Source organism: Anabrus simplex, chromosome 7, assembly GCF_040414725.1.
Source record: "Anabrus simplex isolate iqAnaSimp1 chromosome 7, ASM4041472v1, whole genome shotgun sequence".
NCBI lineage: Eukaryota > Metazoa > Arthropoda > Insecta > Orthoptera > Tettigoniidae > Anabrus > Anabrus simplex.
In genome coordinates, this window is record NC_090271.1 from 10,451,362 (window position 1) to 10,479,174 (window position 27,813).

At 38.7% G+C, this 27,813-nt stretch overlaps 1 protein-coding gene across 1 annotated transcript in view; it reads left to right on the forward strand.

Annotated features, from left to right (window-relative positions):
- Window positions 1-18,397, forward strand: part of LOC136876857 (lysosomal dipeptide transporter MFSD1) — an 88,290-nt gene extending 69,893 nt beyond the window's left edge. The window contains exons 8-11 of the mRNA XM_067150613.2: window positions 10,815-10,927; window positions 11,022-11,124; window positions 16,368-16,500; window positions 17,411-18,397. Coding sequence (XP_067006714.2) covers window positions 10,815-10,927; window positions 11,022-11,124; window positions 16,368-16,500; window positions 17,411-17,467 — 406 coding nt within the window. The 3' untranslated portion in view covers window positions 17,468-18,397. The remainder of the gene's footprint in view (window positions 1-10,814; window positions 10,928-11,021; window positions 11,125-16,367; window positions 16,501-17,410) is intronic.
- The last annotated feature ends 9,416 nt before the right edge of the window (window positions 18,398-27,813 follow it).

Here is a 27,813-nt window from a genome sequence, read left to right on the forward strand (position 1 = left end):
AGAAATGGTCGCGGGAGTAAGGAGAGATTGAAGAAGCTCCCTAGGAAATTGAATTGGGAAAAAAAAAAAAAAAAAAAAATCAAATAAGGATAAAATGATGGCAAACATAACTGGCAGTCATATGAATTTTAGGGGGCAGTGGACGGATATATGCAGATACTTCAAGGCACAAAAAGGTTCCAGGAAGGACATTCCAGGGATCATTAATGAACAAGGGGAGGTAATATGCGAGAACTTACAGAAGACAGAAGGATTCAGTCAGCAATATATAAAGGTATTTGGATATAGAGATAATGCCTGTATAGGGGAGGCGACTAATTCTGACAAAATACTGAAATGTACCTATGATAATAAAATACATTTATAAAAAGATACATAACGTGAAAGTTAGAAAGGTAGCTAGGATTGATAAGATTTCTGGCTATGGGTTGCGATATAGTGCCATATCTGAAATACTTATTTTGATTACTGTTTGTATGAAGGAGGGATACCAAATGAATGGAGAGTTGCAATAATAACCCCAGTGTACAAGCCAAAAGGTGACGAGCAAAGTGGATAATTACAGGCCACTCATCTTGACGCGTTGTTTGTAAGCTCTTAAATTGAAAGGACTTTTCCTCTTGGAGAAACTCACAACTTGACTTTTCATCACATTTATATTCCTACCATTGTCTGCTGTCCATCTCACAACATTTAAGTCTCCCTGCAGTCGCTCACAGTCCTGCAATTCATTTACTACTCCATACAGAAAAGCATCTATAGTATCTGCATAGAGATTTATCTGTGATTCCAGTCATATCATTTATATACATATACAGTAGAAGTCCGTTATAGCGAGAATTCATAACAGCGAAAAATTAACTCGCTATAACGGATTGTCGTTATATCCGATTTGTGTATAAAAGACGGAAAACCCTTCATGCACTTTAAAATTGGTATGAAACGGCAATCAGTTTGTTCAAAACTTGCGTTTCCGCAGATGATATCCACACAACGGCTTACTTGTTTGGTATTTTTCGTAATCCGATACTACGTGAAAGTGTAAGTTATTTTTAATTTCATTCTGAAAAAAATATAGTTCCGTATTTCTCCAAATCCAAGATGAACCCCACTTTTTCCTTCAAAAAATTTAAATCAGGCTCAAAAGGAAGTTTGTAAAATCGTACAGGCCTACGCATTTTAAGACTATTTTTAGACGCCGAACATTGACTTTTGTCATGCCGTATTTCATTCTTTTTTTGCGGCTGCATAATTATTCTTTATTTCCGCGGGTTTAAGGGCCATTAACTTAACATTGGCATTATAATACCAAAGAGAACTTGTTGAAAATTTTCCAGCAATACCTATTCCATACGTCTCTACATTACAACGAGCCATCAGGAAATTATTCTTCCTGTCTATAAAACTGTTACTTTTACGCAGCGTCAGATTTAACCAGCTACTGCTACACGCACGTCTCACTTGTCGGGTGCGGCCAAATTCAAACGGCTAGCGATGTATAGGCCTAATCGCGAACGTTGAAAGTCAACGAACGAGTTTATTGCGCCACGGTATGGCCAACCGCCCTTGCGTTTCTTGTGCACATACCTCACAATTTCATCATCGACTTCTTTAAAGCGTCCTTGTTGTGGACCACTGAAGGCATTTTTTGTACAGTAAGCATTTGTTTTTAGCTGTTTGTCTTCATGCTAACGCCAAATATTGGCTTTAATTAGGCCTATGCCTTATTTTCTTGCGGCTGCACAATTATTCTACATTTCCAAGTGTTTAATAAACATTAACTTAAAATTGGCATTATAATATCGACTAGAACCCGTTGAAAATTTGCCGGCAATACCTTTTCCACGTATCTTTACAATACGACTGTCAATCACGAAAATATACCTGCTGTCTTTAAACCTTAATTTTACGAAGCATCAAGTACAATAGACGCGTTATGACTCTGCCACTGAGTAGCCATGGCTTTCCTAAGAATTCGAAGGGTCGCATGTTTTGATGCCATTCTGCAGATTTGAGAAACACACAGGCACTGTACACTGTACATCCGGTAGCGATGTGTAGTAAAAAAGCGGTCGTCAATGAGTTCTGTGTGCGTGTGAAAAGAAGCAGCGTGGTTACCACGGTAGTTGCCAGTTGTATCCATTATCTTACTGTTAGGCCGCGAATGCAACAACTCTTGAGTTTTCGCATGAGATTCTGAGGGGAAAAAAAAGTCTTGGATTCAGAGAAATATGGCATCACTCCAGAGATTTCTGTGGCAAACACCTCAGCTTTCTTCTTCAAACAGCGTCACCTAACCTAACCGTATATGTAGCCTATCATGAAAACATATTTGAAACGCGTGTAGAGAAATAACCTCCTCGCGAAAAATTTACATGTAAATAGCCGTAACTAGACGCGAGAAGATATGAAATATCCTCTGAAATCAGTGATGCACTCTGCCATATCTTGAGGTGTATGACATTCTTACGCAATTTCCGTATATAACATTAAAATTAAGATATCGTTTATTCAGTCTTTATTTTTGCGAGTTAACAACTGCTATCGGCCACATTATTTATGCATTTATTACGAAAACATGTTATCCTCTTTCATTTCGAATTTTCTTTAGAGAACAGCAGTCGATGGGTATTACTAATCAACTCCAATATCGCCTTTGAATGTCAACGAGAGAGCTCGCAAATGCACAAAGTGAGAAAACTATACCGTACCAAAGATGATCGATCACATTTTGTTGCAAACGTTTCAGTTTTCTTATTCAAGCAGCGTCACGTATCCTATCTTAACCGTACTATACATATGATGAAAACACACTTCAAGCGCCGGTAGAGAAATTATACTTTTCTCGCTATAAATTTTCATAATAGCCTTTCCGTAATTTAACCAGACGCGACAAAATACAAACTAACCTATAAAATCAATTAAGCACTCTGCCATATCTCGAGGTGTATCCCATTCTTGCTTAATTGCAGTATTTAGACTCAGAATTAAGCGGTCGTTTAGTCAGCCTTAATTTTTAACGAGTTAACTGTTATCGGACATATTTACGCACTTATTACGAAAATATGTTCTCTTTCATTTCGAATTTTCTTTACGGAACAGCTGTCGACGGATATTACTAATCGACTCTGACATCACCTTCGAATGTCGACGAGAGAAATCGCTAGTGCACATAGCGAGGAAACGATGCATGCAATATCATCGACGGGGTGCATAAATATCGGTAACGGAAAAAAATCGCCACGCTTAATCGCCTGTAATAACGGATGCGCCAGTGATAGGGCTCTCGCTGTAACCGAAGGACGATACACATGTTAATATAGGAATTTTGAAGGGACAGAAAAAAGTCGTCGTTATAACTGAGTTCTCGTTATGTCGTACTCGCTATAGCGGACTTCTACTGTATATAAGAAAACATAAAGGTCCAATAATACTGCCCTACAGGACCCCCTCTTAATCATTACAGGATCAGATAAAGCTTCAACTACTCTAATTCTCCGAGTTCTAATATCTAGAATTGTAGCCACCCATTCAAACACTTTTTTCTAGTCCAATAGCCCTCATTTTCGTCAGTAATCTCCCACAATCTACCCTATCAAAAGTCTTGGATAGTTCAGTAGTGATACAGTCCATTTGACCCCTTGAATCTAATACATCTGTTATATCGCCTGCTTGTATCAAACCAGTTATTAATTTTGCAAATGTGTCCAATATCCCACTGATCTGAAATAAAAGGCTTCTAATAACATTTGTTTTAGAAAGAGCTGCAATAATACTTTGATATTTTTACTGTCCCCTGTGCACGTTTTTTTTTTTTTTTTTTTCTCCCACATCTTGTGATACCTTCCTCTCATCTTTTCACTGTACCCACGGATATGCGGCGTAAAATGCCCTCATGTAAAAAAAAAATTGGTATCTAGTGTTTCGATACCACTGTTGGACAGTTTTTATTCATATATTCAGTAGTACATTTTCTCGCTTAACGTGTTCTTTCTTGTTGTCCCCTGCAGAAACGTCTTAACAAGGTTTTACTGTATCTCTACAATTATCAAGATCTTTTTGTTGGTTTTCCATTGTAGCTTAATTATCCTCTCACTGACATAATTATGTCCGAAACTGCGTCATGGTTGTACTGATGAGAAATGCTACATCATTACGGACTTAATTTTTGTTTCCATGCCGGTGGAATTTGTATCTGTCAGGCAATGATTTTTCACCTTTTCCTTTCCACTTTGTTTTACTCAACTCTGGGACCTCTTTCTTTCTTCTCTCCATGAGATCAAGAGAGTTCTTCACATTTAGCAGTCACGGTCAGGATGTTTAATGTCCCAATTTTTTTAAAATTCTGTCTCAGGTTCTTTGTTCTCTTTGCATCTCTAATTTCTCTCTTTGCTGACCGGCTAAGCCTAAAGCCAGAGAGGATATTTCTGTCAGGGTTTACTCTTTTAGCCGTTGTACAGGGCCGCCTCTTCGGCCATCTTCACTGTACCGAAGTCCATCTTCTCTGTGTCACTGCCGTTGACATCTTCATTCTTAACCCTGAGCTGGGACCCTTACCAGATGCTACACACTGGGTCGGTCAGTGTGCTCTCATAGGCAAGGTCTCCTCTCCCTGGGTAGGGTGTCCCTACCTGCTACCTGACCTGTACTGATATGAGGATTATTCTGGACAGTGTCCAGAACAGCCTCTTCATTTGGACCAGACGTCATAGGAGCATCTCTAACAGGAGGTAACCTTCCAAACGTTTCAGGTGACTGCAGGCATTGTTCTAAATTTTAGGATATAACTAGCTGATGTTCCCTTGCTTCGCTACGGAATTTTATATTGTATACAGAATTCTGGGTTAAGTAGTGTACGCGTTGTGAGCAAGATTGTATTAAATTGCATAGCTCTTAACATTACCCTAGAAACGCGACGGGGAAGTCACAATCACTCTCCACCTGCAATTTTAAATCCTCAGAAAGACCGACTTAGTTGGTTTTCCCAACTGAAATGAACATACGTCATTACAATGACATCAATAGGAATGGCGCAATTAAATGCAATGCCTTCATGTGAAATACTTGATCAAATGAAAAACCACACATTTTCTCATGTTTAACGAACAGGACTACGCTGCCGATCTAACAGTCCAAAGTTCCTCAGCTGGAATGATCAAAGCCGCAGACAGCCGTGATCCGTGAACACTGTTCATCTTTTTTCGGCTGGGAGGGGTCGAATAGTGGAGACTCCCAGGGCAAAAACTATGCCCTTTTACTAATCTGATTCCTAGGAGTACCCGATGAGTCGGAAAATCTTAATTCACTACACTGGCGGCGGAAAATCTATCTGACTTGGAGGCAAAACCCCCTCTTCACTGCTAATTTGGAATAAAATGAATATATACTTTAATAAAGGAGAAGAAGAAGAACCTTTTCTTAAGAAACGCCTGTTTTCAGGTTTGAATTTTGAGTTATTTAGTGAATTGTTGTGCTATAGTTTGGAATAGGCCTAAATTGTTATTCTAGACCAGGCCATACTACCACTACTACTACTACTACTAAGTAAGCTTCTGCCTTAAGTGTGCACACTGCTCGTTCAAAACAGCACGTCAGAGTAGGGATCGAATAGCTGGAATACTACGATGACCAATGTGTTACGTACCAGCAGTATCAGAAAATGTATGAAGTAGGGGAATGGCATGCTAAAGAATAGTTTTCTAACTCCCCATCCATTTCCCGCCAATATTGTCAGACTGTTATACTCGTTATGCAGCAGTAGTCCCATCTATCGGAGTTGAGAGGCAGCATAAGAGACAAAAAACATCACAACAAACTAAGGTCAAAGTAATGCTATTGTTGATCAATATTATGCGCTTTCGATATTGTAGGCCTTCACATTTAGTTTTCTTCCGACTCTGAAATACCACTCTTACCATAATCAGTACGGTAGAACTGAATAAAACATAAATGATCGGAAATTGCATTCTCTATAACTTTTGTTATGTAATACTTTTCGATACAGACGTATTTAAAAATTACATTTTAAGGGCCTTCCCCTAAACTGCAATTTTATCCAGGGTGAATACATTTTTATAGCTTAGACTGTTGTTTCTTATTCCCCGACTCTATATACCGATTTTCATTGAACTCTGTTAACCAATTTCCTGTGACTGAAGTATGAGTGATGCTAGTAATACCATTCCTTATGCAGCCAGTCCCTGTTATAAATGGTGTGAAAATATCGCTCATAGGGTTGGTTGGTGCCTGCATTTCAGTGGGCTTGGCATACTGATATGTAATAGCAACTGCTGGCTCGGTGAGGAAAGCAACAGGAAACTACCTCACTCCTCATTTCCCTAGTACCCCTCTTCAGTGACGCCTAGGCTATTTATGACAGCTGTTGGTGGAGCTGCAGAGGATCAAACCAGCTGTCGGGCTGAATACCCAACGTACAACATAACCAATTTTCTCGTGGCTCGGCGTTGATATGGTCTTAGCAACAAAATTACAAATTTATGAATATCTGTATTATCGTAGCAGGTACGGTAAAAATGCATAAGACATAAATGGTTGGAAATTTAATTCTATATAACTTTAGTTATGTATCGATAGGACCACTAATAATATAAATATTTGAGAATTAAATTTTAGGCCTTCCCCTAAACTACCATTTCACTCAGCGTGAATAAAATTATTCATAGCCTAGATTATAGTAGCTCATTCTTCGACTATGCATACCAATTTTCTTTGAGATAGGACCACTCATAATGTAAATATTTAAGAATTAAATATTTGACCTTCCCCTAAACTACCATTTCTATCAGCGTAAATAAAATTATTTATAGCCTAGATTGTAGCGAAATATTCCCCGACTTTACATACCGATTTTCATTAAATTCTCTTTAGCCATTTTCTAGTGATGCGTGTACATACATACAGACAGAAATTACGGAAAAGTAAAAAGTGTTTTCCTTGTTACTGTGGACATGACAGATATAGAAATACCATTCTTTTCGAATTCTGAGCAGTGTACAGACAAAACTCTTATTTTATATATATAGATGGTACTCGGTAGTCTTCTCAGGAAACCACTTGTGATACAGGAGTAGTGAGTAGAGTGCGTTCTGCCTTGATTCTCCATAAATTAACTACATCGATGTATTTGTCTCTGGAACACATCATGAGGCAATAAATAAGTGTTGTGATGTGACCTTGTAGGTGTGGATAAATATTTTGTCCCCATTACAATTGGGTGTAATCTGTTGTTCAGAAACCAATTGCGTAACGTTGGATTCGAACCACTACACTACCGATACTCAGATACCACAGGTGACTAACTTGGCTACAAAGACAACATACATGATAGCCTACTTATTAAAAGTGTAGTACTAAATTACAGCCCTCCTAGCTCAAAAATTAATGTCCATGCTAGAGTTTTCAGTCATGGTTTATGATGTTCCTTTAACTTTTCTTCCAATATAGATCACATGACATAACCTGTTCATTCTATCATATTACGGGTACATATTACTTTAGGGAGCAATAAATCGCGTGTTTTTACAATGGACCATAGGATTGGGCAGGGAAATTGTGCGTAGTCATGTTCGTTTTGCAAGTTCCATGGCTCATTTACATTGCTGACACACAGGATGGATACAGAGAGCAATACTGACCTTAAAGAGAAATTTAATATTGGTTGGGTTTCATAAAACTAAATAAGGATCAGAGAGGCCACCAGTAAATAACACAACATATTGTATTCTGTGAATCATTTCTTATGTTGAATCTTCAGCTGTGTGTTTTTGTGCCTAACCTGGCCATAGAAACTGTTACAAACACGGTTACAAGTTAGTGCCATATTGGAGAACCTCTGCATTAATCATTACATCCATTGTCTCATAATCATTGATCGGATGTTTATGAAAATCTTGTCCTGCTAATACCGTTGAACAAGATTGGAAGACAGCCTTCAGACAACTTTAGAAGCTTAGCATCCGCAGAATGTCTATCGAACAATGTCCAGGAGTGTGTGTGACTGCCCGTGTTAGGGCTGTCAGAGGTCTGCTAGGACACCAGATCTGAATAGTGTGGATTCTCTGCAAATCAAAAGATCATGGCAAGAGAGATGAAGAGTGTTCAGTGGTAAGAAGTGTCCTCCTTCTGAAAGAACTTCGCAGCAGCACTGGCCACTTCCTAACAACACAATTGTCCGAGCTCCAGTTTAGGAGTACACGCAAAATGGCAACAGAAATTGCCTTTGCTGGTGAGAATGATCATGTGTCTGCCCTGGGTGCACAGTCTCAATTCATCAGATAGCTCCAAAAATCACTGATGATTTGGTTGGAAGTTTCTTACACTGGCGTTTTTAACATTTACTTTTGTGATAAGTGTTCCATCATCCATTAAAGTTTACCAAAGCACTGTGCTGTGTTCTGCTGTGAAGCCCAGTGTTCTACCTACAGACCGCCCAGCTGACATAACCTAGATATGTGCTAGTTACATAGTACTAATACATATTCGAGTCATTTCATTTAAATACTGTAGGCTAAAACTGTATTTAAATCTTCATTATTATCAGCATAATTGCATCAATTACATCTGAGTTTAAATGTTAAGCTTGACTATCACGTAGTGTTAAGTGCGAGTAGGGCATGGATTACCGTGAAATTGCATGCGAGCACTCAATTCTGCATGACATCACAAACCCATATGGCACTGCACAACAACCGAGTGGTAACTAAAAGTTCAAAATACCCTGCCTTTTTCGGAATACAGTTAATGTTCACTTGTGTGATATGTTAATGCTCTGAGGAGAATAAATAGAAATGTTATCGTATTTGCATTATTATGTAGTGTTCCCCACCTGGCTCCTCATTCTTGCCAGTTGACTGACAAAAATTTCTGAGGAGAACACTGTAGCCCTTAAACCAAACTTTGTTCATGGGGTAGAACTGGAGTTGCTCCAGTGTATACAGCCAAGGCAAGAAATGTTCTCCACTTCATTTCCATTGGTCATCCAGCAGTCCAGATCTCAATCCTTTGGATTACAAATTGTGGTCAGTGCTTGAGGAAACAGTCTGTTAGAAGAGACATCATAATATTAACAGCATAGAAAAAGTGCTCTAGCCAGGAAGGTTGAAGTCCTGTGTTCAAGAAAAAGGTGGACAGTTTGAATAGTGTATCTAAAATTCTTCATTCTTTCATAACTAAACATTATATTCAATCTGTACTCCATGTATTGTACAAGGATTGGGGCAAAATTCATGGCAACTATTTTTTTTTTTTCTTGTAGATATGTGAACGGATCACAAACGTATGTCTCATGTGGAAGTTCTCCAGGCATAGTGTGTATGCAGAACAACAGACGGCTCTGTGATAGCTGGTAGTAGCGCAGCGAGGGCTGTGAAATCAGTTAGTTGGCGAGTGTCATGCGTAATGGAAGTAACCCGTGTTGAGCATCGCGCTTACATCAAAAGAAGCGTTCTCCAAGGGAGAAATGCGATGGAATGTCACAATGAATTAGTGGAAGCCCTTGGGAATAATGCCCTACCATACCGTACAGTAGCACGGTGGGTAGGATAGTTTCAGCAAGGACGTGTGTCAACCAGTGATGAGCAACGTTCGGGACAACCTGTCAGTGTGCAGACCGACGTGGCACGTGCCGTCATCAAGCAGCTCCTGGATGAAGACAGACAATGGACGCTACTGGAGTTAGAGAGGGCAAGTGACATCGAGAAACGCACCTTCCACAGGATATTGCATAATGAGCTGCATCTGCGCAAAATCGCATCGCGGTGGGTACCTCATGCACTGACGGAAGTTCAAAGGTGGGTGCGCTAATGCAATATGCTCCGACCACCTTGCACACTGGCAACAGGACGGCAATCAGTTCTTGTTACGAATAATCACCATCGATAAATTTTGGGCCAGGGCATAAGAATCAGAACTGAAACTTTAGTCCGCGGAGTGACAACATGCTGGATCACCAAGGAGGCAGAAGGTCCGTCAGAATCGTTCCCCAGTCAAATTGATGGTGATCGTCGCGTATGACATCAGGAGTGTCATTGTTTGCCACTTTATTCCACATGGCAAAACAGTGACCGCACAGTACTACAGTGCGACAGGTACGACGTGGCGTTCGGGAGAAACTTCCGGATTTTGTGGACAGTGCAATAATCCTGCACGACAATGCAAAACCACATAAAGCAGAGTGTGTAGGGCAGCTACTGGGACGTTAGGGATGGGAAGAATTGGAGCACCCACCGTACTCTCCCGACATTTCGCCGTGTGACTTTGATCTCATTTGAAAGATTAAGGAACCACTACGTAGTAGGCGGTTTGCAACATGAGGGAACATTGCTAATGCTGTGCACCAACAGGTGACCCGATTCACTCATGGTGTGGCAAATGCTGAGGCAGATGGTATTCAGTGCCTCCCACATCATTGGCAGCATGTGGTGTCAGTAGCAGGGTCTTTACGCCCAGGTTTGTCACGTCAACTTTGTGTACTGTGTTGTCATTCTTTTGCACCGCGAAGGCCATATTGCCCTGTATACTACCATAATAAATTAGTGTGTTATGATATTTCAGTGCTATTCATTGTCCACACATGTAGTTAACACCTTATCCTTTTGTCTGTATATGTCACATTTTCCAACCGGACTGGTATCTTCAAGAAAAAAAATAGTTGCCATGATTTTTGCCCCAACCCTCATATTTTATCAATATTTATGGCCAGACTAGTAAGGTAATGGTAGTATAGTAGGGTTTCTGTTAGTTGTTATTTCCTTTCTTTAAAAAAATGTATTTCAAAATCTTTTTCTTTCCTACAGTGCCCAATCCGTACAAAATTTGGGTCTAGCTGTGATCTCACTAGTGTCTGGTAAAATTGTTGATTCAAGTGGATACCTTCTTCTGGAAGTGTTTTTTCTAGCTTGTCTCTGTGGTGAGTAAATATTTGTTACCTTGTGAGAATAAAAAAGTAAAATGCATGTCTGTTTTAAACACCCTCTATTTTTTAAAATCTTTTTTCTTTTTAGTGGCCCTAGTAACCTCAGTGCTGATTTGGTTGTTCGATGCAAACGACACTGGTATCCTAAATATGACTCCATCTCAGAGGGAGGTGTATGAACGAGATAGATTGTAAGTACATTGATACTACTACTACTACTACTACTACTACTACTACTACAAGTAGAATACGGTTGAATTGTATTTTAAGTGAATTCTAGAAATATGCTGTCATTTTAACTAGGCTTGGATTTTAAATAGAACGTACCAGATTGCTTTCTTTATTACTGGATGTATGTGAGCATATATTTTCCAATTGGATCATGGCTGAAAATGACCCAATGTATGTGGGGTCGAAACTAGTATCAATTATTTAGGACACTATATTAACACTTTGACTACCAGGAAGTAGCCAGGGCATTTAAGCCTCCAGCCCAGCCATTTTTAAAGTCCTTGCCTGCCAGTCCTGCTTTCTGCACTGTGGAACAAAAATATTTACTACTTCTGTATTACGCTTTGAAATAATGTGAAAATTAGAACATACCTGGGGAAGGGATTCTAGTATGATTTTTAATGTGTGCTATCTGGTATCACATGCTTCAGGGTGCAGAGGGACACCGCACTTCCTGCAGTACCACCTTGTGTCGCATACTTTTTTCTTCTTGAGACAAACTCGACACCTTGTTGGGTAAGGGTCAGTTTTCAGTGATGGAAAAGAATATGTTCTCTTTTTTTTTTTCCTCACACGTGATGTGGGAATCTTTAGCTGGTGCTCTTCGTCTGGGGTCTGATGAATGAAATGCGGTGGGGTGGATGCTAGTGGTGACATGTCGGAGAGAGCTGGGTCGGGGCTGAGACTGGGACAGTGGCAGGAGGATTATGACCTTCAAGATAGTATCTGTAAACTGTCTGTACGAACTGTAGATAGGTAATTTTTGTCTGGGTATTGGACTTCTCGAAGGGACGGAAAGAATTGAAGAGGGTGCAGTGCTGTAGTAAATAGAAGAAAACCTTTTTTCGGCTATTTACAAGTTTTTCTCATGAAAGGATATAGAGCGAGGTATTGGTCAGCTGATTGTAATCTGCAGTGGATACTGGCTTCATTATTTTTCTGCCGAAAGAAGTGACTTCGACCATTTCAGCAGAATGCATGGATGAAATCATTGTGATTATTTTCTTGTCCATCCAAGAAACAAGAATTTCCCCATCACGTTTGAATGTCATTTCTCACTCTTTTCAAGGATTTTTGTTGGTCATTAAACTCCTTTGGTACTCCCCTATTTTGCCTGATTGTCCAACAAATGGTAGTATTCTGTTAACGTAAGTTTTTTTTGCGAGAACAACACTGTAGTAATAATTATCCATGTAAAGAGAAAACCCTAGGCCTAAATATGGATTGAGAAGTTCAAGGACGATACTATTTAAGGCCATTCTACTTGCGTCATAAATAAGCAATTTGCAAATATACCCAGTTTTTCATTCACACACCATTCTAACTATAATGCCATACTTAGTTATTTTAGTGGTTCATGTTTGTGGGTTACTGTAGTCACGTCCTAGTTCGTGAACCATGGGCAACAGCTGAGTAGCCTAGTAAGTGGTCCTGAGAGTCGGATATCAGTTGCTGTTGAATGGGAGTGGGCATCTCGGACATATTCTGAGTCGTGGCCCTCCTTGTGCTCAGGCGGCTAGGAATATACAATCCAGCGTGGTCCCTAACCCGTTGAGGAGAGATCCTCACTTGGACTATGTGTAAGTAGGGTAGCATACTGCTTCATGAATTTACCAAGCTCAGAACATTTTAAGCAAGCCTCGGACCTATGGGAGTAACGGAGTCCCACTCCCATTTGACAGGTGAGGGACTCCTTGGAAACAACTTGGCGAACGAAATGGAATTCGATGGAAAACTATCAATATTAATGGGGCTTCCGGAAGAAAGTAGAACTGGCTGAGTCAGCAAAGAGGATGCGTCTGGTTATGCTAGGAGTAACTGATATTCGGGTAAGGGGAGATAACAAGGAAGACATACATTATAAAGTGTACTTGACTGGTGTTAGAAAGAGAAGGGCAGAGTATCGGGTAGGGCTGTTCATCAGGAATACCATTGCACGCAGCATAGTTTCTGTTAGGCACGTAAATGAACGAATGATGTGGATAGATTTGTCAGTTGGAGGAATTAGAACGAGAACTGTCTTAGTGTATTCACCTTGTGAGGTTGCAGATGAGGATGAAGTTCACAAGTTTTATGAAGCATCAAATCAAACTAAAGCTTACGCCCTCAATCCTTTGCAGAACGCCTTTTAGTAAAATTGACTTGTGTTCCAATAGAACTATTTTATTGTGGCTACTTATAAACACAACTACTTGCCATCGAGCACCCTTCCTCTTTTATACGTGCTTTAAGAAGATTACAGAATTATCCCATTTCATGAGATATTTAAAAATAAAAAATTTAAACCCCACTTGGAATGATCAAAAAATCTTTTCATCAAACTATTAAAGCTATAATTTGATTTCTTACACCCTCAACCCTTTACAGGACACCTTTTAGTGGAATTGATTGAGTTCTTATAGAACTTTATTATTGTGGTTGCTTACTGTCAGGCTTTTTCCTCGCTCCTGCAACGTAGTGTGAGAGGGCGGCAGAATTATCTCCTCACAAAGGATTGACTACAGGCTGGCTCTAATGTTTATTTGAACTCCACTTTAAGCAGTCGATAGCGTTTCTCTTTGTTTTTGTTCTGAGAATTGAACTCATTTCTCGCTGCCCACTGCGGCCAATAGCATATAAACTTGGCACCCCGCTTAGACCCTCTCCTCCTTTAATCTAGCATCGTTGTAACACCAGTAGCACAAGTATCAGTCATTTCAACGTTACCATAGCAACTATTTAATACTATTACAATCGAAAATAAATGAAATTACACATAACGCTTTCTCTCCAACTCAACTTTACGTTAACCAATTCAACATTAATAAAGAGGTAAGTGAATTTAGACACATCGGTTTTTTCTTTGAACTCTCCTTTCCTTCAGATTCATTCCTTAATACGTAAATCTCATTTTGTTACAGACTTCAAACCAAATTTCCCTTTCGACTCTATACAAGAAGCTGCAGTTGCTCCTTCCAGCTAATATTTAACACAGCTGCTTACCATTGAGCACTCTTCTTCACTCGTGCTTTAAGAAGACTACAGATTTATCTCTTCACACGAGATTTACAACAAGCTAACCACTTTACCCCACTTGAAGTATCAAACATTTCCCTCGCCCCTACAGCATAATTTGAGTGAGCGCCAGAAACGTCTCATTACTAGCTTTAAAATGTATTTAAACTCCACTTGGAGCAACATTCATCATCATTATTCTGACGTTTGAACTGTTTAGGATCCAAACTTTTCTCTAACGCCCTCAACCAACACAGGGCGCCGCTTTACAAGATTCAATGTAACAATTTGCGTTGTTATAGAACTACCAATAAGCAACTTGTTACCACATTTTTGACAAGGACATTCAAGAAAGTGTATAAATTACGACTATTTGTTTGTAAGATTTTATCAAGACTTTATTTTTTAAGAATATCTTAACTACTGTCAATCATCTCGCTCACCTTTAGAAGCATATTTCCTACATCATCCTCACATTCATTTGTAATTTTTTTTTTAATCAACCACAATTAAGAACAATCAGGATCCTGAACTTTTATCTTTCAGATTGAGATTTAGGCTGAAGATGCCCTTAAATAATGAGGGATACATGTCCCTATAATTTTATTCACAGATTTTAAATTCTTAATTAAAATCACTTTATGTATTGAATAGGTGGAATAAATAAACATTAATATTTCATTGACTTTACATTCTTAGGTTACAACTGGTAGAGAAGTCATCTTCTATCTTTATGTTGCTTAATTGCATGGTCTGCTTTGTGCACTTTCTTTTCCACTTGATGCAATCTTGTGGGAGAGAAGTAACATCCTAATTCAACTTGGTCTCCATGAAATTAACCTTTTGTTGCGACATTCGGTGCGTGGCCTACTGCTGTGTCTCATAATGTCCAATAACGGACCAATTAAGAATTTACTCATTCAGGGCAAATATTTCAGGTTCCCTGTGTGAATCAGTATCTATATTCTCTTAAGATCAGACGTAAAGTCAGGATTGCTTCATATGTTCGTTACATTTCTTCTGAAGCCAAAGTGATCCTCTCCCAACTTGTCTTTCCATTCTTCTGTAAATAAAACATGTTAAAATTTTGCAAGTGTGAGGCACTAAAGTAACTATTCTGTAGTTTTCACACTTGTCAGTGCATGTTTTCTTGGGAATAGGTACAACAACATTCTGCTGAAAATCCGATGGCACCACTCCTGTATCCTACACCTTTCACACTAAATGGAAAAATTTAGCCATGCTGATTTCTCCTAATGCGGTCAGCAACTCTGAGAGTATGTCATTATGTTCCTATTTACATCTCTCAAAGCTTTGTCGAATTCTGACTTCAAATTGGGTCTCCCATTTCATCAGCATCAGGTTTTGTTTATAACAAGTAATACAAACAAGCAAACACTGTCCTGTTGTGTTGAAACAGTCTGCATCTAAATTGAGATCAAACTGTTCCTCATTTATATTTTAAATAATTTAAATTTTTATCGGGCTAATTCAATAGTTGTGTGACCAATACTTGCTCAATTATTACATTCATACGATCTTAAAATGCAAAGAAGTGTGCCTTTATTGAACACCTTTCACACTGCCCATCTGTGCTCACGGTTGTCGTGTGACAACATGGGAAATCTGTAGAATATTATGTAAATGAAGTCATCATAACCAGTTTGTTTAGGTTACAAACATCACAGTATTCCACAGAAAAAGTAATTTTGGGCAGAGATGGATTAAGTGTATTATAGAAAACCTTCTTCCTCTTCATCCAGGGAGCTAAGGATCATTGACCTCTGTCCACTTCTCGCACCTTGTTGGAGACTCTGGGGTACTCCTTAGATCTTTGTTCTGATCTACTTAGATGCTTCATATACCATTATTACAATGGGTTTGCTGCACGTTACTGCCAGGTTTCAGTGGAAACATACTTGGAAGAATGAGGGTACAGAGTGTGTGTCATCGCAAACCTGAAAAGACAAGAGTTGTCCAAGGGAGGTCAGATAGAAAAGCGTGGTCACCAAGCCACGGTAGGTGGGGTAATACCATGGATATATTCCAGCACCCCAATCCAAAAAAGCCTACTGTTACTGTAATTATAAGAGCTTCTTCCTTCACAGGTTTAGGAAAGCTTCATCTTGTGCTTCAATACAATTCTTTGATTTTTCTTTGATTATAGTTTTTTGGAATATTCTTACTTAGTAAGAAATTGCTTTTTCAGGGCAGCAGAGCTTCTGGAACGTGAGAAGCTGATGGCTTCAGGTTCCATGTCCGATATCACTCCGCATGATCTGTTACAACCGCAGTCAGACTTCCATATCCGTAACCGCTACTTGTCTCGCATTGGAGCTAACGTAAGTATATTACCATATAGTGTGAAATGCAGATTCTTAAGCAGTGTAAAACATTTGGAATATATTGAATCATGGCTGAAATTCCAGTTAAATATTAAGGTTTTACTTTTATGTTGACTGTTTCTTCCCTAAGTTAAATTCTTCCTCATTCTCTCCAATCTGAGTATTTTTCATAGTAGTCATCATGATGTAGCACAGTTTCGTCTGTGTGGAATATAATTCTCTCCATCTACCAGCTCTCAGCTCTCTATTCCAGTCTTTTCAGCTCAGTTCTTCGCTCCTTTAGCCTTCTGTCACTCAACCACTTGCCACCTGCTTCCATCTCGTGCATTGTTGTGGGTATCCTTAACAAGCCCATAGCATCTTAGTTGACATTTCCTTATCCCTCAGTAGTAAGGGTTCCTCTTTCTGTACATGCCCCAACCTTCTCCCTCTTGTAACTCTTATTCTGCTCCTCAAGTGTTTCATTTCGCTCTTCTAGTATCTCTTCCTTTCACTACTTAAGTCATAGCTTTGTAATGGAGCATGATATGACAATTTTCGAAAAGGACCGTAAAGTCTAGGACAGAAGCCTTTGCTGATTGTGTGTGGTGGATGACCATTCGAGCAGGTTTTGTTAAAAACATTCAGTCTCCGGTGTGCCCAAACAACTATCACTTCATTGACTGTCAGAATGTAGAACGTTTTGGGAAAAAATTATTTTCTCCCCCCCACCGTAAATTGTCATTCCCTGACTCAGGGTTTCATGAAGTTTGAAAGTTGTATTTTGAGCCCTCTACAGCTACGTCAGTTTTTGCCCGACCTTGTGAATCGCCCTGTGTTGCTTGCTTCTAACACTTTTACTTGTCTTCCGTGACTTTGTTTATCATGGTGCATTGTTCAATAAACTTGTGGTATTCTTTCTTTCCAGCTTCCATCGCATTATAATATTCAAAATAAGGGATTGGCATATCGTGCTCTAAGATAAAACAACGGACATTATCGAGTGTATGCCTTATGGAAATCTCGACTTCTTCACATGGACTGTGGGTAAAATTCATGTAAAGATTTTAAAAGGCTGATTTATCTCAGAACCAATATTTTTCAACATCTACTTTTTATATTAAATGTCATTGACAAGAAATTTTAACTGTAAATAGAAGGGCTTGAGCAATAAGTATATCATGACTTTGACATAAGCATGGTGGAAGCTAAAGTCTGAGAATTACTGGGCTTCCCATGTTCTGTGATATTTAATATTTACTACTCTGTGTTAGTTATTTCATATCAAATCAAACTGGATGGTAATAATCTCTGCCTCATTTGGCTTTACCTAGTTTTTAAAATTTTAATATTTAAAATATTGGCTCATTAGAAACTAGTTTTACTGTTCTACTTCAAAGTTTGAAGTAAATTAAACAGGATTTTTATCATGGTCATAATATTGTTACTGGTAGTGTATTGACCATGAAATGTGCCCATTACTTTGACTGAGGAACAAAAAAGGTAATAAGTAGTTCATTCCTGGAACTTATTCCCATCACAGTACTTCTCACTTGAATATGTACAAATTAAATAGCTGCCTTGAACAGCATTCTCATTTACTTAGAGGAGTTGTTGCATAAAACAAATCTAAGGAAATTCTGTGCAGAAATTAGTACGTTAAAAGTTACAAAAAGTATGACAATATCTCATTCAAATATTGTAATCCATTCGCAGCTGAGAAATGGCTGTCGTAAGCCATAATCTGATAGGTCAGCAGGGAAGACTGGCAAGGGAACTGTGTGGGTTACACCTGACTGATGGCAATGAAACGTGGTGGGATGATTAAGACATCAGAGCATTGCTGCATGCCTGCCATTGATACATAGGCTGTCTACAGAATAATAATAATAATAATAATAATAATAATAATAATCATCATCATCATCATCATCCTAAACCATCTCCAGTTTCCCGGGTGTGGTATATGAGCCTCCTCCATCTCATCCTGTCCTTGTACCATTCTTCTTCCTCCACCAACTTGTCCCAATCATGACCTCTCAGCATTACATCGCTCTTAACTAAATCTATCCATTTCCTTCGTGGCCTTCCCACGGGTCGTCTTCCTTCTACCTTTCTGTCAAATTCCTTCCTTGCAGTTCTGTTTACTGGCATCCTCTTCATGTGACCAAACCACTTCAGTCTTGATATCTGAATCTTATTTAGGAGAGAATTGTCTATTCCTACTTCTTCTCTAATTTTCTCATTCCTAATCTTGTCTTTCCTGGTTTTCTGGATCATAGTGCGTAGGAATTTCATTTCAGCTGTCTGAAGTTTGGAATTATCTCTATTGGTCAGTGTTGTGGTTTCGAGACTGTATGTAAGAATTGGTGTATAATAGGACTTGTACAATGCCATTTTTGTTTTCATGGGTATTTGCTCATCCCACAGCAGGTGTCTTACCTGGTGGTAAAATTGTGTTGCCTTATTGATTCGATTGTTCACCTCATGTTTTGCTAGGTTGTCATTTGATATAACGCTACCCAAGTATTTGAAAACTGGAACGCTGTCCAGTTGAGCTTCATTTAACATGACTATTGGTTCTGCTCCTTCCCCATACACTTTCATCACCACCGTCTTGGTCTTGCTGATGTTTAAACCATATTTCTTAAACTCCTCATTCCAGCTTTGTATTTAATAATAATAATAATAATAATAATAATAATAATAATAATAATAATAATAAAATTAATTAAAATAATACTGTAGATTGAAAGAAGAAGAATCAGAATGTGCATAAACAAACTACCAAGAAAATGGACCCTGGAGACCAGCTTCTAATGAAACAGTCTGCAAGGAAATGAAACTGGCAATGAGCACAATCAGAAAGAAACAAATCTCTCAGGACACCAGAAAACAGGATTCTCAGGAGAATTGTAGAAAATTGTTGGAACAGTAAGAACAACATTGGATGGATTACAGAAATCTGAGGGAACTACAAATTACAATAGGAGTTTTAAGAAAACAAAATAGACTAAATCAAGGAACTCGACCAGGTGAGTTGGCCGTGCGGTTTGGGGCACGCAGCTGTAAGCTTGCATCCAGGAGAATACTGGGTTCAAACCCCACAGTCGGTAGCCCTGAAGATGGTTTTCCATGGTTTCCCATTTTCACACCATGCAAATGCTGGGGCTGTACCTTAATTAAGGTTACGGCCGCTTCCTTCCCATTCCTAGGCCTTTCCGATCCCATCGTCGCTGTAAGACCTATTTGTGTCGGTGCGACGTAAAGCAAATAGCAAAAGAAACTTGGACAGACAAGATCTGAGAGAATGAAGTATTTAGTATTGGTCTAACAGTAAACTGAAATACCTTTCTTATAAAATTGAGTAAAGTTGTCCAATGAAGACCATAAAATATAAATAAAATAAATATTATTTTTCCATCTCTGCTCAAAATTTCTTTTTCTGTGGAATACTGTGATGTTTGTAACCTAAACAAACTGGTTATGATGACTTCATTAACATAATATTCTACAGATTTCCCATGTTGTCACACGACAACCGTGAGCACAGATGGGCAGTGTGAAAGGTGTTCAATAAAGGCACCCTTCTTTGCATTTTAAGCTCGTATGAATGTAATAATTGAGCAAGTATTAGTCACACAACCATTGAATTAGCCCAATAAAAATTTAAATTATTTAAAATATAAATGAGGAACAGTTTGATCTCAATTTAGATGCAGACTGTTTCAACACAACAGGACAGTGTTTGCTTGTTTGTATTACTTGTTATAAACAAAACCTGATGCTGATGAAATGGGAGACCCAATTTGAAGTCAGAATTCGACAAAGCTTTGGGAGATGTAAATAGGAACATAATGACATACTCTCAGAGTTGCTGACCGCATTAGGAGAAATCAGCATGGCTAAATTTTTCCATTTAGTGTGAAAGGTATAGGATACAGGAGAGGTGTCATTGGATTTTCAGCAGAATGTTGTTGTACCTATTCCCAAGAAATCAGTTGTTAGTCTTGAATTGAGTAGGTAGACTCAAGTTACTGAAAAGTGTGTTCTCTCAACATTTGAATGGTTGAGAATCTATTTGTTTTATCTATATTGATTGTATTGCATGAAAACTTGACTTGACTCAGTCACGGTCCTTCTCGTCATGAGTATGCACGGTATGCACTAGCCATGTATCTTGGTGGGTGTGTCATTTACCAACTGATGAGCCCAACTTGGCACACTGGGGCGAAACGCTGGCAACTAGGAATGAGTTAGCTGGAAAATTTATAATGTCCAATAAGAGACCAACTATATTGAGTATTATGAGTTTATTATTCGATTCGGTCAAGGAATAAGCCGGGGACCTCCATTGTTCAGTACGATCAACAGTTCAGGCAGTGGCCAGACAGACTGCTTCCCTGATAAGCGTTTTCGTGGTAAAAGAATTGCATATACAAAGAAACCCATAAATTTTATAATTGCAGGGGAAGTATACTAAATGATCACCATCAACAAATATTAAGGAACATTCTTCAACATGCTGACCGGGCGAGTTGACCGTGCACGTGGAGGCGCGCGGCTGTGAGCTTGCATCCAGGAGATAGTAGGTTCGAATCCCACTATCGGCAGCCTTGAAAATGGTTTTCCGTGGTTTACCATTTTCACACCAGGCAAATGCTGGGGCTGTACCTTAATTAAGGCCACGGCCGCTTCCTTCCAACTCCTATGCCTTTCCTATCCCATCGTCGCCATAAGACCTATCTGTGTCGGTGCGACGTAAAGCCCCTAGCAAAAAAAAAATCAACATTATGAGAAAAAACGATTGTCCTATTACAGACGCAAGATACAGGATCTTCAACAACCATGAGCAAATAGTTCAAACAAATATTGTTGAAAATCTACCGAACATTATTGTGTCATGTACATCATCACATTTCCACTCCAGCAGGCTGGATATCTCTTTTAGTATCTTCTCCTATTTTGGGCTGCTCCTGGCCCCAGGTTTCCATCTAGTCATCTCCAGGTCTGAGTCACATTCCTTTTCCAGTAATGTTTCTTTCAAAGTAGACCTTCAGCATTCTTATTGATTACATTCCCATATGTGCTGAAACTGTTGTAGCCCTACTTGCAGAGGCAGACCGATTCATTTCTAATTTTGTTCTTCTGCACGCTGGACCTAAGGAACTTCATTTCTGTTGTAGTCAAATTTAGCATTGCAGGTCAGCAAATAGGTCCTATAAAGGTGCCACTTTTACTTTTTTGGGGGCTGGGGGGGGAGCGGGAAATTTTTGTCCTATATTAGCTGGGGAAATATAATTTTAACCCTGCTGCTAATATCATACGTTACTCGCTCATCAGCCGACAGAATACTTCCGAGGTATTTGAAGTTCTCATGATGTCCACACATTTAGAACTACCAGTACTTGCAGGATGTATGTGAGGTATAACCCTGTACCATTGGTATGATTATTTTGCCTTGGTTTCTTTAGTACTATTGGCTCCAAGAATTAATGTTTCTCACATACTTTTTCAACTTAACCTGCACGATGATTGTGGGGACATGCGATAACTTTGAGATTGGTGCAAGATGTGGTACGATACTTCTGCAATTCAGGGTTGGCAATTCATACGAGAACCAGAGCGCCTGCTGTCCAGCCGAAAACACCTGCTTGTTAATGAAATGATTGACATGATCAAGAAAAATTAAATATTTGAAGTTGTATGTGATATGTTAATCATCTCTGCAGTACATACGAGGCCTGTCCAAAAAATAACTGAGCTTTGAAAACACTGTACAGTATAGTGGTATCCCGTTGAGATCTCTGAATATTAGAGCACTTCTGCTTCAAACTAGGGAAAATGCTTACTGATACACACATTGGTGTGGAAAGAATGTGGCAGCTCTGGTTGAAATTTAAGGTGGTGTTAACAATCGGTTTTTTACATCAGTGGTGTTGTCTACCATGAATTCATACCTGGGAGTCAAACGGTATCTTGTAAATCATTTTTGGATATTTGAGAGAAAAAGATCAGACTTGTGGGCAACGCATCTGCTCATGCATCACTGTTGATTCGCTTTCCCATACACACTACCACCCGACCTAGTTCCGGCAGACATTTTTCTTCCCTGAACGGAAATTGTCAGTTGAAGATACCAAACTGAAATCTGTTGAAGTGCGTGCAATCCTCCAATTTACCTACCAAGAGTTGGAACCATTGTTGTATTAATGGAGGACGAGGGTGCAATGCTAACTAGGCTGCAAATGAGCCCCATAAAAAGTTACTTTCAAAGTTTCGTTGGTTTTGAACACTCCTCGTGTTTGCATCATTCATAGCACTTGTGTGCTGATTGTAGGCTGAAATACAGTTTCTAGAGAGTCATTTTTGTGTGACTTTTAAAGATATCTAAAAGAAAATTCATCCCTACTTTTTGTGCACAACTGTGTTTGATTTGAGATGAAATCTAGTATTGGTAACAGAGTGATTGGGGAGAATTTCACAGCATTTACATGGTGTAAACATGTCATTGTTTCTATTGAAAATATTAATATATACTTTGTAAAGTGTTAATTGTATGTTAGTAAATAACTTGTTATGTCTTAAAGACACTGCTCATTTTTAATTTATCTTAATTATAGTTCATCGTGTACAGTTTGATTTCAGAATTTCCATGAAATGTTCTGAAATTGTTGTGTGGGAGGTGAGAAGAGTGTCCTGAACAGTGTCGGTTTTATAAATGGATCATTGGACACTGACCCAGGGCGCCAAATTTTGAAAGGCATAAAGTTTGCCAAAGCATCATAATTTATTAGTGTTCTATAAAGGAATAATATTTTAATTTACTGTTGTATTACTGTTCAGTTAACTCATTGACTTAGATTGTTTCTCACCTCCAGAAACTGTTCTTTTTTTTGAGTGGCAATGCCAGTACATGCTCACTATTCCTACACTGCTCACCCATAAATCTTAGTCGATGAGTTAATTAAATATTTAGGTTATAATGAATGATTTTACATAGACTAATTATTATTTTACCATATATTTAGATTTTTTTTTTTTTACCATTTTACTTCACACCAAATGCTGATTTTGTAGATCAGTAATCAGCTAGCCTTAATTTGTAAATATTGAGTTTTGTTACTGTATAAGTACAATATAAGGTGACACCAAGCACTCTGTTCACAAATGGGAATCTGAGGACAAACTGTGAAGTAAACTGTTGAGTATACACCAGCAGCTCTCTGCAAGGTATGTAAATAATATTGACTTCTAGTGGTAAAGGTATTGTAGATATGCAATGTGTACAGTACCTCTGTCATAAAAACAAATCTTAAATCATGCTTTCATTTTAAGGAATACCATGTTACCATAGTTGTAGTAACCCTTCATGAAATTGAGAATAGACGTCATGATCACACATTCCAGATTTAGTTCTTGTCTCTTCTTCCTAGTGCAGGGTCTGTTACTTTGCGTACCATTCTCCATTTGGTCCTGTTAAGTCCATCGTCAGATCCGACACAGACGACCAAGCCACAGTGTGGTCAGTTTCCTCCTAGGTTGCACTGGACACCTGTCTTAATAATTGATTGATCCTCCCTTCTCATGACGTGTGTATACCATCTGAGGCAAGCTTCTCGGCTCTTGCCCAAAATTGCTGAAACTCCCTTCTGTTACCCGATGTGGTCGAGTTTTGTATGTCCTAACAACAAATGGACCATTTTCTTTTCATTTCATTTCTATAGAGGGCTTGCTCATGTCTTATTGAGGCTGGCCAGCGTTCTGAATCATAGAGTGCATTTTCCCCTTGAGAAAAGTGGGTACTTTCTGATTGGAGAGAACTCTGCTGACTTGCCGCCATTTCATCCACACTGAATTTACTTGTGCTCGAGCATGAAGAAGCATTTCACCATCTGAGCTGATGGAGGGACTGCGGTAATTAAATTGGGTGGTTGTAACGACATTGTGATCATGTCATCATCTGTAGTAGTTCACATTCAAGGTAGTTCGTTTTATTAATATTAATATTGAGCCGCAGGCCATTTTCACTTGAGTTATCATTCCAGCACTTCTAAGCCCTGACTGCATTTATCTGCAAGGAACACATCATTAGGATATAAGATCGTTCATGGACAAGGTCCGTGTTGGATGTCTAACGTTACTGTCCCGATGCACAGGATGAAAAGCAGAAGCAAAAGTGCAGATCCTTGGTGGACCTCAGCACTGAATGGAAATGAAGGCAAAGTTCCTGCTGGGCAACAAACCACACTTGCAACATCCTGATACAGAATTTGAACCTTACATGCTCAAAGTACCCTCCAAATGAGTTTTCTTCTGATCCAAAAATGACAGATATAGAAGTTTGGTAGTCTATCTAAGCTTTTTTCTGAGAATGGATCACATCCATTGTATGAAGCCCCTTGATGAATCTTTGGAGAGACCTGGACAATGTCAGCTGTCTATAATAACCATTATGGCTTATTTTGATCCATATTAACCAAGAAACCGCTGGTAATGTGTCCGCCTTGTCAATACTATTTATTTTTTAAACTATTTCATCGTTATTAATTAATAATTTTTGGTTGCTGATGAAGACAATGAATGTGGTTTTCAAATCATGTACTGTCTGCAAAACTTTTAGTGACACTTCAGCTCCCTAGTGCTGAATCGGTAGACCTCGGTTATCTTCAAGACTCGTATTGGCAACCTCTAACACAAAAAATATGAATCAATTATGCATCGCCGTGAGCCATCTGGCAGTATAATTGCAACACTTAAAATACTATTGTTATTTACTCAGCAAAGTCAAAATATAGGTTGAGCTTGAACTTCAGTGAAGAAAATGAAAGTACATCACAGGAACAACCTAGAACTCCTACATGGAAACAATGGTTTAGAAAATTCATATGGATCGATCATACTATCGATTCAATTCCATTCAGGTGGCAGTATTACCGGAACCATTGTAGTTACCTCCTTACTCCTCACCCCCGTAAAATGAAGTATCACTAAAAGTTTTGCAGATTAGTAAGGATTAAATAGATTTATTTACACTGTTTACGCCCACATTGGAACACCAAAATCAAACCTTATCCAACAAAGTCTTTGAAGAATAAGTTCAGTTTTTAACACCTGACAACTTTTTCCTTTCCCAAAACTTCTTCATTCTGCAGATATAACATACTGCTTATGCTGTGATATTTTTAGTGATATTCTTGTGTACTTGTTCTTTAGAATCTGTTTCTCTATTTTCAGTTTGATCTTTAGTAATTTTCAGTTCATCTAAATCCATTTGTATTCCTTTAAACTGTGTTTTTTGTGTTACTATTCCAAAAGAAATCAAAGGGTTGTTTCAGGAATCTAGTATTTGGTAAGCAGTGTATGTGTGCAAAGAATGCAATCCTCCAAAATAGATTTATTAAAAAAAATATAGTACTGACAAGGTGGACACATTAACAATGGTTTCTCACTGTCTACAACTCGCTGAAAGACTTTTAATGAGTAACAGAGTAGGTGGTATTTTGAGCATTCGCCAACGTCACCTTTACCCCTCCAGATACGTATGTAGTGCTCAACAGCCAGAGTTTGGGAAGGTGTCCTCCATCAGTAATGTGACTGAAAAGGAAACGGACAGAAGTGGTATTCTAAGCAGATCCCGCATTGGTATTTCTCCCTCTGTTGTACACCATGATACTTATTACTTCAAAATGGGTAGGAAAGAAACTACCATATGAATGAGAATAATTCCTCATCATCATCATCCTAAACCATCTCCAGTTTCCCGGGTGTGGTATATGAGCCTCCTCCATTTCATCCTGTCCTTGTACCATTCTTCCTCCACCAACTTGTCCCAATCATGACCTCTCAGCAGTACACCGTTCTTAACTAAATCTATCCATTTCCTTCGTGGCCTTCCCACGGGTCGTCTTCCTTCTACTTTTCTGTCAAATTCCTTCCTTGCAGTACTGTTTACTGGCATCCTCTTCATGTAACCAAACCACTTCAGTCTTGATATCTGAATCTTATTGAGGAGAGAATCATCTATTCCTACTTCTTTTCTAATTTTCTCATTCCTAATCTTGTCTTTCCTGGTTTTCTGGATCATAGTGCATAGGAATTTCATTTCAGCTGTCTGAAGTTTGGAATTATCTCTATTGGTCAGTATTGTGGTTTCGAGACTGTATGTTAGAATTGGTGTATAATAGGACTTGTACAATGTCATTTTTGTTTTCATGGGTATTTGCTCATACCACAGCAGGTGTCTTACCTGGTGGTAAAATTGTGTTGCCTTATTGATTCAATTGTTCACCTCATGTTTTGCTAGGTTGTCATTTGATATAACGCTACCCAAGTATTTGAAAACTGGAACGCTGTCCAGTTGGGCTTCATTTAACATGACTATTGGTTCTGCTCCTTCCCCATACACTTTCATCACCACCGTTTTGGTCTTGCTGATGTTTAAACCATATTTCTTAAACTCCTCATTCCAGCTTTGCATTCTCTCTCCCAATTCCTCTTCTGAGTCAATCCAGATCGCAACATCTGCAAATGTGAAGGCTTTGATATCTCCATGTTCTTTCCTTTTAATAGATTTCATTACTACATCCATTACAATAATAACTAGAAGTGGTGACAATGAGCTGCCCTGCTGCACTCCTCCTCTCTTTGTTTCAAACCAGTCCGACAAACCACATCATTAGAGTTTGTGGTTTATAGCATTTAAAAATCAGAGATTTAGCATTCTGTAGCATCTAAATTTCTCAAATTTAGCATTTTGTAGCGAACTGGTTAAAAATAGGCATAGTTTGCTAATCGAAACAGACTTTCAACCTATTAGGTCGTGTTACGTACATTTAGTATGTGTTGAAGAGATGTTAAGTACAGAACATAAAAGGCCATCTGGACACCAGTGGGATCCAAGCCCACAACCTTTGAATTCACTATAGAAAATAAGACAAACATCAACATAACACTGCAAGAAGTATTAACGCACACAAACGAATATGCTTATTTACAAATTTACAAACACAATTTCAGAGTGAAGAATATTATTCTGGACGTATTTATTTATCACAGTACAACACACCTACAAGGAATAAGAATTTCAATGATGATTGAAGTACACCATGCCAATTGTTTAAACAGTGTCCTCCTTCATTCGAGACCGCCTATCAGTTACAATTTTCTTGTACTTGCTAAAAAAAATTATACATCTACACTGTTCGTGGAGGCCCAAATGCACAGCAGTTCTGCCGAGGCAAAGGAAGGACTGCAAAACATTTTTTTCTTCAAGTCTTTGATTGCAAAGTCGGCACATCAATATAGGCCTATCTGTATCGCTTACATAAA